The sequence below is a fragment of the Hemibagrus wyckioides genome, linkage group LG12 (genome assembly GCF_019097595.1).
Source record: "Hemibagrus wyckioides isolate EC202008001 linkage group LG12, SWU_Hwy_1.0, whole genome shotgun sequence".
NCBI classification, from domain to species: Eukaryota; Metazoa; Chordata; class Actinopteri; order Siluriformes; family Bagridae; genus Hemibagrus; species Hemibagrus wyckioides.
The window spans coordinates 5689302-5703021 of record NC_080721.1 but is presented as its reverse complement, the minus strand read 5'-3'; the positions used below and the strand labels follow the sequence as shown (position 1 = coordinate 5703021).

At 41.3% G+C, this 13720-nt stretch overlaps 2 protein-coding genes across 3 annotated transcripts; one reads left to right on the top strand and one right to left on the bottom strand.

Moving 5' to 3' along the window:
• Window positions 1-362: 362 nt before the first annotated feature.
• rpl15 (ribosomal protein L15) lies at window positions 363-3967 on the bottom strand. The gene is made up of 4 exons (XM_058404608.1): window positions 3832-3967; window positions 2477-2658; window positions 1698-1834; window positions 363-723 (listed from the first exon to the last, which is right to left on the bottom strand). Exons 2-4 carry the CDS (start codon window positions 2646-2648, stop codon window positions 418-420), a joined length of 615 nt encoding a protein of 204 aa, XP_058260591.1. The 5' UTR covers window positions 2649-2658; window positions 3832-3967; the 3' UTR covers window positions 363-417.
• A 24-nt stretch (window positions 3968-3991) lies between these two features.
• Window positions 3992-13720, top strand: nkiras1 (NFKB inhibitor interacting Ras-like 1). 2 transcript variants are annotated; one of them, XM_058404614.1, is made up of 5 exons: window positions 3992-4205; window positions 7432-7601; window positions 7984-8098; window positions 10320-10561; window positions 12816-13720. In XM_058404614.1, the coding sequence occupies exons 3-5, from the start codon at window positions 8005-8007 to the stop codon at window positions 13056-13058; spliced, it is 579 nt and encodes a 192-aa protein (XP_058260597.1). In that variant the 5' UTR covers window positions 3992-4205; window positions 7432-7601; window positions 7984-8004; the 3' UTR covers window positions 13059-13720. The 2 variants fall into 2 exon arrangements, with proteins under 2 accessions (XP_058260597.1, XP_058260596.1); XM_058404613.1 differs by lacking the exon at window positions 7432-7601 and having other exon boundaries at window positions 3995-4205.

The following is a 13720-nucleotide window of genomic DNA, read 5'->3' as shown; positions in this document are numbered from 1 at the left end:
TAATTCATCCCAAAGGTGTTCTATATACACACACACACACACACCATCTTTTGCAATGTTACCCTTAACTGTGATTACTGTTTGAAAAGAGCAGTAAGAAAAGTTTAGGTTTAACACTTAAAGGTGGGTTAGCGACAAGATAATTGTTGAGCAAGACTCTTCCACACTAAATTGTACAGATTCTAATGAGTTGTATTACTGAGAAACACCCACTTCACTTAGGAAAAGCTCAGCATGACCAGTCAACTCCCCAAGTGTAAGAAACTACGTACATTTGAAATTCAGCAATACTAGAAAACATTTTTATAATTCTGATAGTGTTGGTGAAAATTCCAACCAAAGAAAATTGACGAGGCAGTAAGTGGACCATAAAAAGGTACTTTATTCTGATGAATGTACAGATGCTCGACACACTCTTTAGCGATAACGGTGCAGCTGCAGAGTGTTGCGTCTTCTCCAGGCAGCACGACGAGAGCCACCGATGGTGAGGTGGAACTTGTGGCCCTTGCCCAAACCACGGCTCTTCTTGCCGGCTGACGTGAGGCCACGCATTTCCCTGTGCTTGTGCACGGCCTTTGTGATCCATTGTGTGTCAGGGTTGCGTCTGATGGCCTTGTGGAAGATGTCGACCAGGATCACCTCGAAGAATTTGTATGTGGAGTCTTCGCCCACCCAGTAAGAGCTCAGCACACGGAGACCGCCGCAGTGACGGCCAGCACGCTCCTGAGGAGGAGGAAAAATAAAATCCTGTTAAAACATAGTCCTTCCTAAACTGTTCAAACTGGAACACAAACATTAAGGGCAGTGTGTATAAATTAAACCAAAGAGGATTTGGTCCACCTTAGATCTCACACCTGCCATCACCACAAGCCTGAAAAGAAAACAGCTCACGTGTTTTAGCGTATTTTGTAAAACCTGCAGGTTTAAGGTTTAGCATGTCCAGAGGCACGTCACAGTTGAGAAAAGCTGAACTTTATGCAAATCTGGAGCGACTCAGTGAAGTGACTAGCAATGAGAGTGAAGACTGTGGCAAAGAGCAACACTGCTGAATATTTCCCTACATTCATTTGAGCAAGAAAACTGATTTTGAATGCCTGCTGCGCCACCCGCCGAAACCTTATTGCTATGGCAACCAGACGTAGGAATATCCATCTATTATAGCCATATAGCGTTCACTAAACAGACTGAAAAAGGCTAGCACTTGCATTCATTTTGTAATAACTAAAGTACGCTCTCACACCTACTGTGGGATCCAGAATGGTTTGCAGTGAAATATCACCGTAACCATGGGCTAATATTTTTATTGTTGCTAACATAGATCTCCGATAAGTAACCTATACACTCTTTGCTTGCTCTTGCTAATTTATTTAAATATATTAGTACGTTTTTATGGAAGATTCAAGGGGTGCTATAACATTTAGCTGCTGGAAACCATTACACAGCTTTGATAGCGTTATAAAAACTAACTAAGATCAAGTACAATGAAGAAAAACATCTGAAAAACTAAGGTTGGGTCTTGCTACACACACAGTGAACATGAGCCCAGAGTTCAAGAGCATACTGCCCCCAAGTGTGCTGGCTTTAACTGTTGGTGCTGTATACATCATTCACGTGGTAAAGCCTGTCATAGTTTGACTGCCTATATCATTGCACACAGACATTAGAATAGTCTGACGAGCGTGTGATGAGGAACGTACCTCAGCGACGGACTGCAGGCTGCGAGCGAACTTGATCTGGTTGACACCGTGGTGCACGGGTTTGCCGTATGTGGCACCCTTGGGCACGGGGCGTTTACGTCCACCACGGCGCACACGCACCCGGTAGATGACGTAACCTGTGAGCAAGAAAAACGTGTCAGAAATGGGAAGAACTTTAAACCAAAACAAGAACAAAATCAGGGACCGGTCATGCATCATGAAACCATGAGCAGCTTTTCATGATCTAAAAATTCACACACGCCGAACAACCACCACAGACGTGGAAATGACATCAGAACTTTCTGTACCAACACTGGGCTACTTTTACTTTTATTTATACACAGGATCACACCAATAACACTGATGACAGCATCTTTAAAATTGCTTTTCACACTGTACAAAATCCCCCAAAAAGTCTTTAATAAATAACAGAATAATAATAATAATAATAATAATAAATCAGATACAATAAAACTACATTCTGGCTCATGTCAAAAACAGGGTCTTAAAACAAACATTCCTCAATGTTAACTTGAAGCAACCAAAAATTCTCTAGCATATTTTGTTTAGGTCTTTGGAGCCATCTAAGAGGTTTCACTTAATCCTATTATCTTTCTACCGGTGGATTTTAGAAGAGTTTTGCAGCAGCAGTTACACTGACTTTGTTCTTTGATCACAATGGCTCTGAGCAAATCGAGCTGCTTGCAGCAAGACAGCTGATCCCAAAGACAGGTGGAAAAAGTTCTGGTGTAAACCTGGGTTAAGGTGGGTGTGCTCACCTTGCTTGGCCTTGTAGCCCAGTCTCCTTGCCTTGTCAGGTCTGGTGGGTCTGGGAGCACGGTGCAGGGCGGAGAGCTGGCGGTACTGCCAGCACCGGACACGCAGCAGAAAGCGCATCACATCCGACTGCTTCTTCCTCCATAACTCCTGCATGTACTTGTACGCACCCATGATGCCTCAACTGCAAAAATACAAACAAAGAAGAGAATCAGCATCACGGGTTCAGACTTAAACACTTACACAGTAACATGGAATAATGTGACGTCTTTCTGATGCGAGATACATCGAAGATACAATAAAACTTCGCGATCATTCATCAGAAAAACAAATAAGAGAATCAGCCTCACGGGTCAGACTTGAACACTTTCACACGCAATCTTAAAACTTTGAGATGAAACTAACTTTCCTCTGTTATCAAGCACGATAAACAGGAACCTCCTCACAGACTGAGTCAGAGAATAAAGAGTGTCTACAAACACAAGGTCTTTCTAAAGCTGCTTAAAAGATGTTTAGAATGACAAACCCCATGTTCATGTCAGGTGAGTGCTTCATTCACATTTACATTCCTGGGCATCCAGTAGACACCCTCATCCCATTTTATACAACTAAGGGCCTTGCTCAGGGGCCCAGCCATGGTGGACTTTGTGGAGCTGGGATTTTCTCTCACAGTCTTCAACCCAAGTCAGAGTTAAGAGCCTTGCTCACGAGCCCAGCAGTGGTGGACTTTGTGAAGCTGGGATTTTAACTCGCAACCTTCTGACCAGTAGTGAAGTCCAACACCTTCACCATTTAAGCTACCACACTCCCCTCATGTTGCAGTGAGGCTTGTTTAAACAAAACTACCTCGTATTAATTATTAAGCAGCACATTTTCAAGCAAGTTTCCTTTTCAGAAATGAGATAAAGGGAATAAAACCCAAGCTCTCTCTCTCTCTCTCTCATACAAACATCCTGACCCATCACACAAACTGGACTTCACCATGCGAGAGTGAGGCTTTAGCATAGCTGCTAATCATCACACACAGGACATACAACAAATATTAACCCAAAAAAAAGCTTTAATATGACATTGTACACATAGTTAACAGTCGACATTATGCGTCCTTAACCTGTTTAATCCACACACACACACACACACACACGAGCTATACGCCTTCATCACAGCTAGCACCGCTAGCAATCATCTAAAGTCGGAATTTCATCTAAAAACCGGGTTTTAGCAGAAAAATAGCACCATAAAGGGCGGCACTAAAGCGTCCGGGAGAGATATAAGAAATAATAAACCCCGATGGCATTATTTAATATAAGATTTAGAACGGATTCGAGGCTGAGGAAAACGAAAAAGTCTCTCTTACGTGATGGCGTACAGACCGGAAAGAGCGAGCCAGATACCCAGAATGCCTTATGACAAAAGCTGGTGAAGGGATTTCCGGTGCAAACGTCTCTGGGTAATGTAGTTTATTTTCGTCGTGTTTGCGCGACAATAGAGAAAGGTTAATCAAAGAAACTACACAAGCGGTGTTCAGATTCGGTGTGAATGGGAAGGATTGATGATATGTGTGTGTGTGTGTGTGTGAGAGAGAGAGAGAGATCAATGAGCGATTAATTTGATGGAAAAATCGGTAAGATCATCATCATCATCATCATCATCATCAGAGCAGATTAATACTCGGGGTTTTTTATCAAACACTGCGAGTCGCACAAAACTGATGTCATCACTGTGAGAAAGGTATGGTTTTTTTTTGTCTTTTTCTTGTTATAATATAGATTTATTTCTGAACACATATCCCAGACAGCTCGAGACGAGGCTTTCTACTTTAGACTTCTTTCGGTTCCATTTGTATGAGTTCTGTTGATCACGATAATAATCGTTTATAAATCTCCTGTAGTGTTGACCTGATCGACCTCGTTATGTTAAGAAAGTCGTTCCAGCATTAAAGTGTTTATTGGTTTAACATGAAGACAATGTGTTAACTTGATTGATTGGTGATTTAGTGCATTAAAAGAACCATCAGATCTCTCTCACACACACTCTCTCTCTCTCTCTCTCTCTCTCTCTCTCTCTCTTTCTCTCTCACACACACACACTAACTGGGACATCATGCAAAGTACAGAGAAGCTTCATGTTTCTCACCGTTAATGTTCATTTCCTAAGAATACATGCACAGGATATTTCAGTACAAGACAGTGGTGAGACCGGCCATGCTGTATGGTTTAGAGGCAGCGTCACTGAGGAAGAGACAGGAGTCAGAGCTGGAGGTAGGAGAGCTGAAGATGTTGAGGTTCTCTTTGGGAGTGGACAGGATTAGGAACGAGTACATCAGAGGGACGGCTCATGTCGGACGTAGTTAGGGAGAGGCCAGGTTAAGATGGTTTGGACATGTTCAGAGGAGGGAGAGTGAGTATATTGGTAGGAGAATGTTGGACATGGAGCTGCCAGGCAGGAGGCAAAGAGGAAGGCCAAAGAGGAGGTAGATGGATGGAATAAATATATATAAAGGATATGAAGCTAGTGGGTGCAAGTGTTGAGGATGCAGAAGATGGGGATAGGTGGAGAGAGATGTGGCGACCCCTGATGGGAAAAGCCGAAAGAAGAAGAAAGGAACTCTTTGAAAACGCATCAGATCTCAGTGAGGGAAAAATATCATGTTGAATATCTATACTGGGTAATGTGTTAGGAAGGAAAGTTTGTTTGTTGGAAATGATTTATTATTGTAAATGATTTATTGATGAATTATCAACCTACTGAGGGCTGAAGTCAAAGACACCCCGAAAATCAGTGACGCAGCAGGCTAGTCCATTTTGCTGAAATTTCATTGCAGAAACTCAAAATAGTACTCCGTCGTTTGTGTGGCCCCTATGTGCTTGTATCCTCACATGCATGACAACATCAGGGCCTACTCCTAATGAGACGATGGATGGTGTCCTGGGATATTTCCTCCCAGATCTGACCAGACCAGGGCATCACTGAGCTTCTGGACAGTCTGAAGTGCAACCTGGCGCCGTCGGATGGACCAAAACATAATGTTCTATTGGATTTAGGTCAGGCGAGCGTGTGGGGGCATTCAATAGTATCAATTCCTTCATCCTCCAGGAACTGCCTGCATACTCTGTCATCCATGTCTTTATGGACTCTTGCTTTGTGCACTGGTGTGCAGTCATGTTGGAACAGGAAGGGGTCATCCCCAAACTGTTCCCACAAAGTTGGGAGCATGAAATTGTCCAAAATGTCTTGGTATGATGAAACATTAAGAGTTCCTGTCACTGGAACTAAGGGGCCGAGCCCAGGGTTAGAGTATAAATATATACCATTAATCCTAATGCTAGGCTGTTTTCTTTTCTTTTGTTTTCATGCCAAAAAAAAATAAAATAATATAAATATTAAATATAAATATAAGCTGTGTAGTTTTAGCTTTACTATGGTCAAATTGTTGTGTGCGATTAAAGAGTGAAAACCTGTGATTTGTACAGTTATTTTAAGTATTATTATACAAAAATCGGCCATGTTTTATTCACGTTGTCATTATTGCATGACTTCCTCAATCTGAACACCTCAACTCTGTTACTAAGATTAAAAGATTAAAAAAAGGAAGTCTGTCATGATGTTTAAAGTGACAGAAACATGGTACAGAAGTTAGCATCCATTACTGAATAAGGACTGAATAAGGACTAATAATCCTGTATCTTTAACCCTGTAACAAGCTGAGGTTTGAAGACTGCTGAAGCCTCAATGAGATGCGAATGAGGGAAGGATAAAACATTAAATCAAACAAAACAAAAAAGAACATGATCATTTTTACATTCAGATTTTTCAGCGCTATAAAAGAAGGAAAGCCGTAACAAGGAATAAAAAAACAACAACCCAGAAACCTAGAAACACATTACTCTTACATATAAATACATCATAACGGCTGCTTATTAGATTGGATTATTAGATTTATTGGATTTTATTGGACATACTCAAGTGTAGTACAGGATGAATCAGTAATGGATGCTAACTTCTGTACCATGTTTCTGTCACTTTAAACATCATGACAGACTTCCTTTTTTTAATCTTTTAATCTTAGTAACAGAGTTGAGGTGTTCAGATTGAGGAAGTCATGCAATAATGACAACATGTGAATAAAACATGGCCGATTTTTGTATAATAATACTTAAAATAACTGTAATGTAATTACATGTAAATTAAATGTAATGTAATAATCCAATAAAATGTTTATTATTATTTTGTTATTAGGTGAGAAAATTAGGGGTTTTTTTTCCCCATAATGAGTTTCTACAGAGCTGAAAAATTGTCTTTCTTGTCCTTTAGGAAATAAAATGTTAAGTAAATTCCACATCCCTTCTCTGAAAACTAGTTAAAACGTATTAAATTGCTTATCTGCAGATTCATCCTGTACTACACTTGAGTTTGTCCAATAAAATCCGCTCTAGAGACTAGATGCCCCGCCCTCAGGGGTGTACCACGCTCCAAAGTGTTAACTCCGAAGCAGCAGATATGGCTCTTCTGTGTGTTTCTCATGGTGTGTCCTCTCACACAATATTCCTGTTTCCTAACTGTCACTTGGTTGAAGACAAAACATTTGGAGTTTCTTCTTCTTCTTCTTTCAGATTTTCCGTTCAGGGGTGGCCACAGCGAATCATCTCTCTCCACCTATCCCTATCTTCTGCATCCTCAACAGCTTCATATCCTCATTTATTACATCTCCTCTTTGGCCTTCCTCTTTGTCTCCTGCCTGGCAGCTCCATGTCCAACATTCTCCTACCGATATACTCACTCTCCCTCCTCTGGACATGTCCAAACCATCTTAATCTGTCCTCCCTAACTTTGTCCGACATGAGCCGTCCCTCTGATGTACTCTGTTCCTACTTCTGTCCAACCGTGTCACTCCCAAAGAGAACCTCAACATCTTCAGCTCTGCTACCTCCAGCTCTGACTCCTGTCTCTTCCTCAGTGACACTGCCTCTACACCAGCATGCCCCGGTCTCACCACCGTCTTGTACACCTTCCCCTGGAGTTTATTCATTTCAAAGAGGGTAGGAGTTGGCTGTAGTTACATGGCAGACGCTTTTCAGAGGGCAGTTTGGGGCTGACGCGTACCGGAACACGTGACTGATTGAGAAGGTGATTCTGTCTTTATACAACGTCAGGGGTTTTCTATTCTCCATTCTACTATTCATGACGTGTCATATGCCTCTCAGTAATGACCCCGTGTCTCTGTGTCCATCTCGCCACTGATGTTTGATCTTGACTCAGAAATGTGTGTGGCATCTCATGGTCTAGGAAATCCTTTTGACTGTTCAGCTAGTTCACTGAGCTACTGTTTCGATTCAATGTGGGCTTTGCGTAATATCAGCGGCTACTGAGTGTGGCGTTACTGTCTAGCACTTCAACACACTTCCACTTTCCTGTTTTAAAAGAAAATACATCCGTGCCTCTCGAACCATTTCATTTTGTTTTTCAGGCTAAGCGTTTATAACTGTGCTTATTCTTCGTCTCTCTGTAGGGTATTTTTTCCAAGGGCATTATGGGTAAAGGCTGTAAGGTGGTGGTCTGTGGCTTGACCTCTGTTGGTAAAACGGCGATCCTCGAGCAGTTACTGTATGGAAACCATACTGCAGGTCAGTTCCGTTCTTCATACACAAATATTTGGAAACACTGTTTTCTGAAACGTCTGTTTATTAATGTAATGTTCATTCTGTTACACGTTTACATACACAAACACAACATTTCTGTTCAGTTCAGTTTTCTGTATGTTAAATATAAACACTGGCACATAGCCAATTTACAGAAATCTGGTTATACAGTAGATATGAGAGAGGAAAACCTCTTATCACGAAACCCTGAGAGGAACCGGACGCAATAGGAAATGCATTGTCTTCTGTGTGACACCAGATAGTGGGAAAATAGATGATTTTCTCTATAATGTGTGTACTGTAAAGTCAAACATTACTGAGTGTGTTTATAGGATGCTCAGTACTAGCAAGCCGAACCCGTTTCACTGGTAAATCTGAAAACATTCTGTACCGTATTAAAAAGAAAACTCATTACATACTTACTTTAATAGAAATACCTGTATTGCAAGCATGTGGCTATAGCATTTAGCAAACAACCTTATCCAGGGTGATTTACATTTATCTCATTTATTCAGCTTTGAGGGTTAAAGGTCCAGCTTGGTGGTCCTGGGATTTGGTGGGAACTCACCACCTTCTGACCAGTAGCCCAGATCAGAATATGGGCATAATTGTGATCTCATTGGCATGGCTGTTGGTGACTGGTTGGAGTATTTCAGAACCTACTCATTTTCTGGATTTTCTCACATTCCAGTCTCTAGAGGTTACACAGAACGGTGCAAGAAACATCCAGTGAGGTTGTTTACAGAGAACAGATCAAGTAAGCGCACTATGCCACCATGATGAGCAGAAGAGAATCTGAGAGTGTATAAGATCACAAGAGCACATCAGATCACACTTACATCAGCCAAGACTTGGACTCTGAGCCTACAGTGAGCTCAGGATAACTGTTTCTGAAATACTCTAACCAGCTCATCTGGTAATCAACAATTATACAACAGTTCGAGTGACTGAGCCCATTGTGATGTGTGACGTTTTACTGGCTAAAACATAATTGATGAGGGTCATGTTTCACTGTTAGCTGCTGCAAAACAAAAAACAGTGAAGTACATCAAACACTGGACTCCAGATGCAATGCGTTGATATGAGTCTCAGCTCCGCTACAGATGATGGAACACAAAGTCTTCTGAAGCTTTGGAAGCTGATCTTTTTAAACAGAGTGTACAGATGAGGAGCTCAGAGAGCTGGACAGACCAAAAGCTTAAAGCCCCGCCGCATCATCCTTGAAGGTCCAGACGGAGAAAAAATCCCAGAAAAGCTTTATAAGAATGTTATGGTAGAATTATGTGCAAATCTTTGCATAAACCAAACCAAACATTTCCATTGGATTTACAAGCGTTTCAGTGTCACTGACTTGCATGTGTGTGTTCAGGAATGCCAATCAGCCGTAAGTTACAGAGCGTGTGCACAACATCGCTGATTTGCATGTAGTCACACCCACAAAAACTCCATAAATGGTCAGGTGGAAAGACAGCAGGGTAAAGACCGGCAAGGCGGAAGTTATTTTAACGCGCTTCTATGCCAATACAAATATTTCGCAATTCACTGTAATGATAATAATAATAATGATAATGATGGAGTGTTAAATCATGTCAGCTTACACAGACAGACCGGTCCGTCTTCTGTTTATACACCATCATTAAATCAATAATTTTCTCTATTTACAGTCTTCACTTACAGCTTTGTGTTGGTCCACGCTTTATATCTATCTGTCTGTCTGTCTGTATTCTCAATCTGTCTGCTCTTTGTCCCTGACACAGTGAACTAACATGAACTCATTCTGGATAAAAGTGTCTGCTTAATGCGTATTAAAAATAAGTGTGAACCAAAAAACAACAGTATTTTCAATAAAATATATGAAAGTGCAGTAAGCTGTGCAAATTCTGTTACATGGAGTCGAGGTTTTATGATATTCATTTACACACACAAGATGAATGTGAAAGGAACATTTTTCTAAATTTACAGGATTTTCAAATATATCATGAGTTTCTTGCATACATGCTCGTATGGACAATTTACACACATCCTCTCATATGCAAGCTTGATGAACAAGGAGTATCATGAGAACCGTAGGACACCATTAACCAAATGAGAACTGACCAAAATGACACCTAAATAAGGGTTTAAACTAAAAGCATCACCTCAGGATTTCTAAATAAATTCCCTTGCAGAAAGTACACTGAGCTACAGTTGACATTGTACTGTTTAGGTGCTGAAACAAACGAAACCCAGGAGGATATCTACGTGGCCTCCGTGGAGACGGACCGCGGTGTGAGAGAACAGTTACGCTTGTACGACACCAGGGGGCTCCAGGATGGCCATGAGCTGCCAAAACACTACTACTCGGTGGCCGACGGCTTTGTTCTGGTGTACAGCGTCGACAGCATGGAGTCCTTCAAGAAAGTTGACGTCCTGAAGAAGGAAATTGACAAATCCAGGGACAAAAAAGAGGTACAAAAACGACAAATGTGACAGTGACGTTAAAATCACATGAAGCATGTGATGGAAGACAATGTGACATTCATAGAAATATGTTTTCCAGTCCTGGAAATAATGGTTAATTAAAGTTCAGGTCTATTATCGTGGTAGATCATCAGTGTAAAATGTAGGAAAAAAAGAATCATATAAATAGTTTTATATATACACACTGATCAGCCATAACATTATGAACACCTACCTAATATTGTGTTGGTCCCCCTTTTGCTGCCAAAACAGCCCTGACCCGTCATGCACTGTATATTCTGACACCTTTCTATCAGAACCAGCACTAACTTCTTCAGCAGTTTTAGCAACAGTAGCTCGTCTGTTGGATCGGATCACACGGTCCACCCTTGTCTCCCCACGTGCATCAATGAGCCTCGGCCGCCCATGACCCTGTCGCCGGTTCACCGCTGTTCCTTCCTTGGACCACTTTTGATAGATACTGACCACTGCAGACCGGGAACACCCCACAAGAGCTGCAGTTTTGGAGACGCTCTGATCCAGTGGTCTAGACATCACAATTTGGCCCTTCGTCAAACTCGCTCAAATCCTTACGCTTGTCCATTTTTCCTGCTTCTAACGCATCAACTTTGAGGACAAAATGTTCACTTGCTGCCTAATATATCCCACCCACTAACAGGTGCCATGATGAGATCATCAGCCTTATTCACTTCACCTCTCAGTGGTCATAATGTTATGGCTGATCAGTGTCATGAAGACAACTAATTATTAACTACTAAACTGCTTGTTGGCATTTCAGTCCTTCATGTCATATGTAGTGAGACAAACAGTAGTAACATTAGCGTAGCACCAGTGACGGCTGGTTGTGATATTAGACAGAGGACTAAAACTAATATCTGTATATAATATGATGAAACTAGGCTTGAGCCTAGAGATCATGTGCCTTAACAGGAATACACACTTAAATGCAGATGGCAGCTGCAATGAAATATTTTTAAGAATATTTTTTTTTAGAGCATTTTAAGTGATTTAGGGTTATAATGCTCTATAGGGTTTATGCCTTGTTTTTTCTAACTAGCAAATATATATATGCATATTTTATTAATGCCACTAAACTGAGTGCTTTGGTCAGTTCTTTTGTGCTATCATGATAGTCTTTTTAAAGAACAGGCAGATGCCCTTCTGCATCACTACTGAGTCTGAGAACCAGGCCTGTATTATTACTACATCTTTTCAGTGTCATGTTCATCCATCACCTTTTTTGTCTCAACATTTAATAATTTATGCAGGTTCATCAGCTAGCTTGTCAAAACACAGACAAGCTTTTCAAACCGGACGTTCTCTGGTCAGAAAGAAAGCTGCCTGTATTTTGGATTGTTGCCCTTTACATAGGAGGAGGCCATGTATTACTGACCTCACTGTTTCCCCCAAAGGGCCCTTAAGGAAGATGAACCAAAAAAAAACAAACAGTTCCTGTCTGGGCAGCTTCCTTTGGAATCAATATCTGGCATTTCCACATCAGCAGCATTAATTCAACAGTTCAGATTGTGAGAAAGTATCACTGGACTTTCATGCTCTGAGGTCAGGAACGGATGACCTGTGAGGGAATCCTGCACGAGCTGTAAACGTGGAGAGCTACAGCTAAACATCGTAATATTTGGGTAATACTGTAGGATGGTATAAAAAAGGTTAAGGAATGATCATATTAGACAAATTCAGAGAAATGATGCACTGAAAGCCTACAGTAGGATTCCTGCTTTCTTTCTATTTACTAAAGCATACAGGGAAGTATGATGAATACTACAGTGCTCAAAATCTGATTGGTCAGAAGGGGTTTTCTATAATAGACAGTAGTTCCAGCTGTTTATATTAACGCTCTCGTTACTGTATCTATAAGATGGAGGCTCTGCATGATCTAAACGTAGTAGTAAACATTTATTCTTGTTTTTCAAAGCATTTATGGAAACATGTTGAAACGATACGTTTTCCACAATGGGAAAGTCTTCAGAATGGAGGATGTTGTGGTTTGCTGTTACTGTGGAACATGACAAGCTGCACTAAGGAAACCAGAGGGGGGGGGGGAGGCTGAAAAGTAAACAAGTTGCTTCAGCATTAAATATAATAAGTTGATATAATTAGTACAGAATGCTGTGGTGGTGGTGTATGAGGAATAAAACTGTTTAGGGCATGCTGTTATTGGAAAGCAAGTCAACTCATCATTAAGAACCTTCAGTGATGTTGCTTATGGTCTCTACATGAACAGGTGATGGTGATCGTCCTGGGTAACAAGGCAGACCTGCGCGATCGGCGTCAAGTAGAACAGGAAGTGGCTCAGCAGTGGGCTCGGGCTGAGAAAGTGAAGCTGTGGGAGGTGAGCGTGACCGAGCGCAGCTCTCTCATTGAGCCCTTCACCACTCTCACTAGCCGTCTCACTCAGCCTCAGAGCAAATCTGCCTTCCCGCTGCCCGGCCGCAAGAGCAAGGGAACCCCCTCCAACGACATCTGAGCGCCGGAGTTTCCACTCAACTTCACTGCCACATGCACTGCAGCCACGCACATCTGGATCACCTGTGGATGTTACGGTTAACATGCTCCAGTGGTTAAGAGTAGAGTAATATTATAATAATAATAGCAGAGTGGCTGATAATAGCGATTAGTGATGTTTTAACAAGCAAAATCAGGAAACTAATTCTATAATGCTTCCTTTAAGCTGCTTTAGCAGTCAGGTGTCTATACAAAACTGCCGTAAGTGCTTTAATTTCAGCTCTTATGAAGTTTAACCGATCTTCCGAAAGCATTTTAACGAAAAATCGAGCTAGGTTTAGCATTTTAGCCTAATGCATTAGGAGGCACAGCTTTGAGGTATTACTCTGAGAATTTTATATCAATAGGCAAAAATTATTTTGTTTACCAAAAGCTGCTCAAGTTGTGAAGTGTTAGAGAGATTTATATTTATCACAGTGTTGCACAGCTTTGTGACTTGGCACGTGAGCAGTAGTCAGAAAGGAATTGGTTATTAAACACTAAGGAAAAGTAAGCTAATAAAATGTGACCTGGAATAAACATGACCTCTCCACAGTGGATCGTTATTGCTTACAGCACTGTACAGATATTGTTGTACGAGTTGAAGCGGTCATTCTCAAATAAAATAAACTCCACACTCCCTGA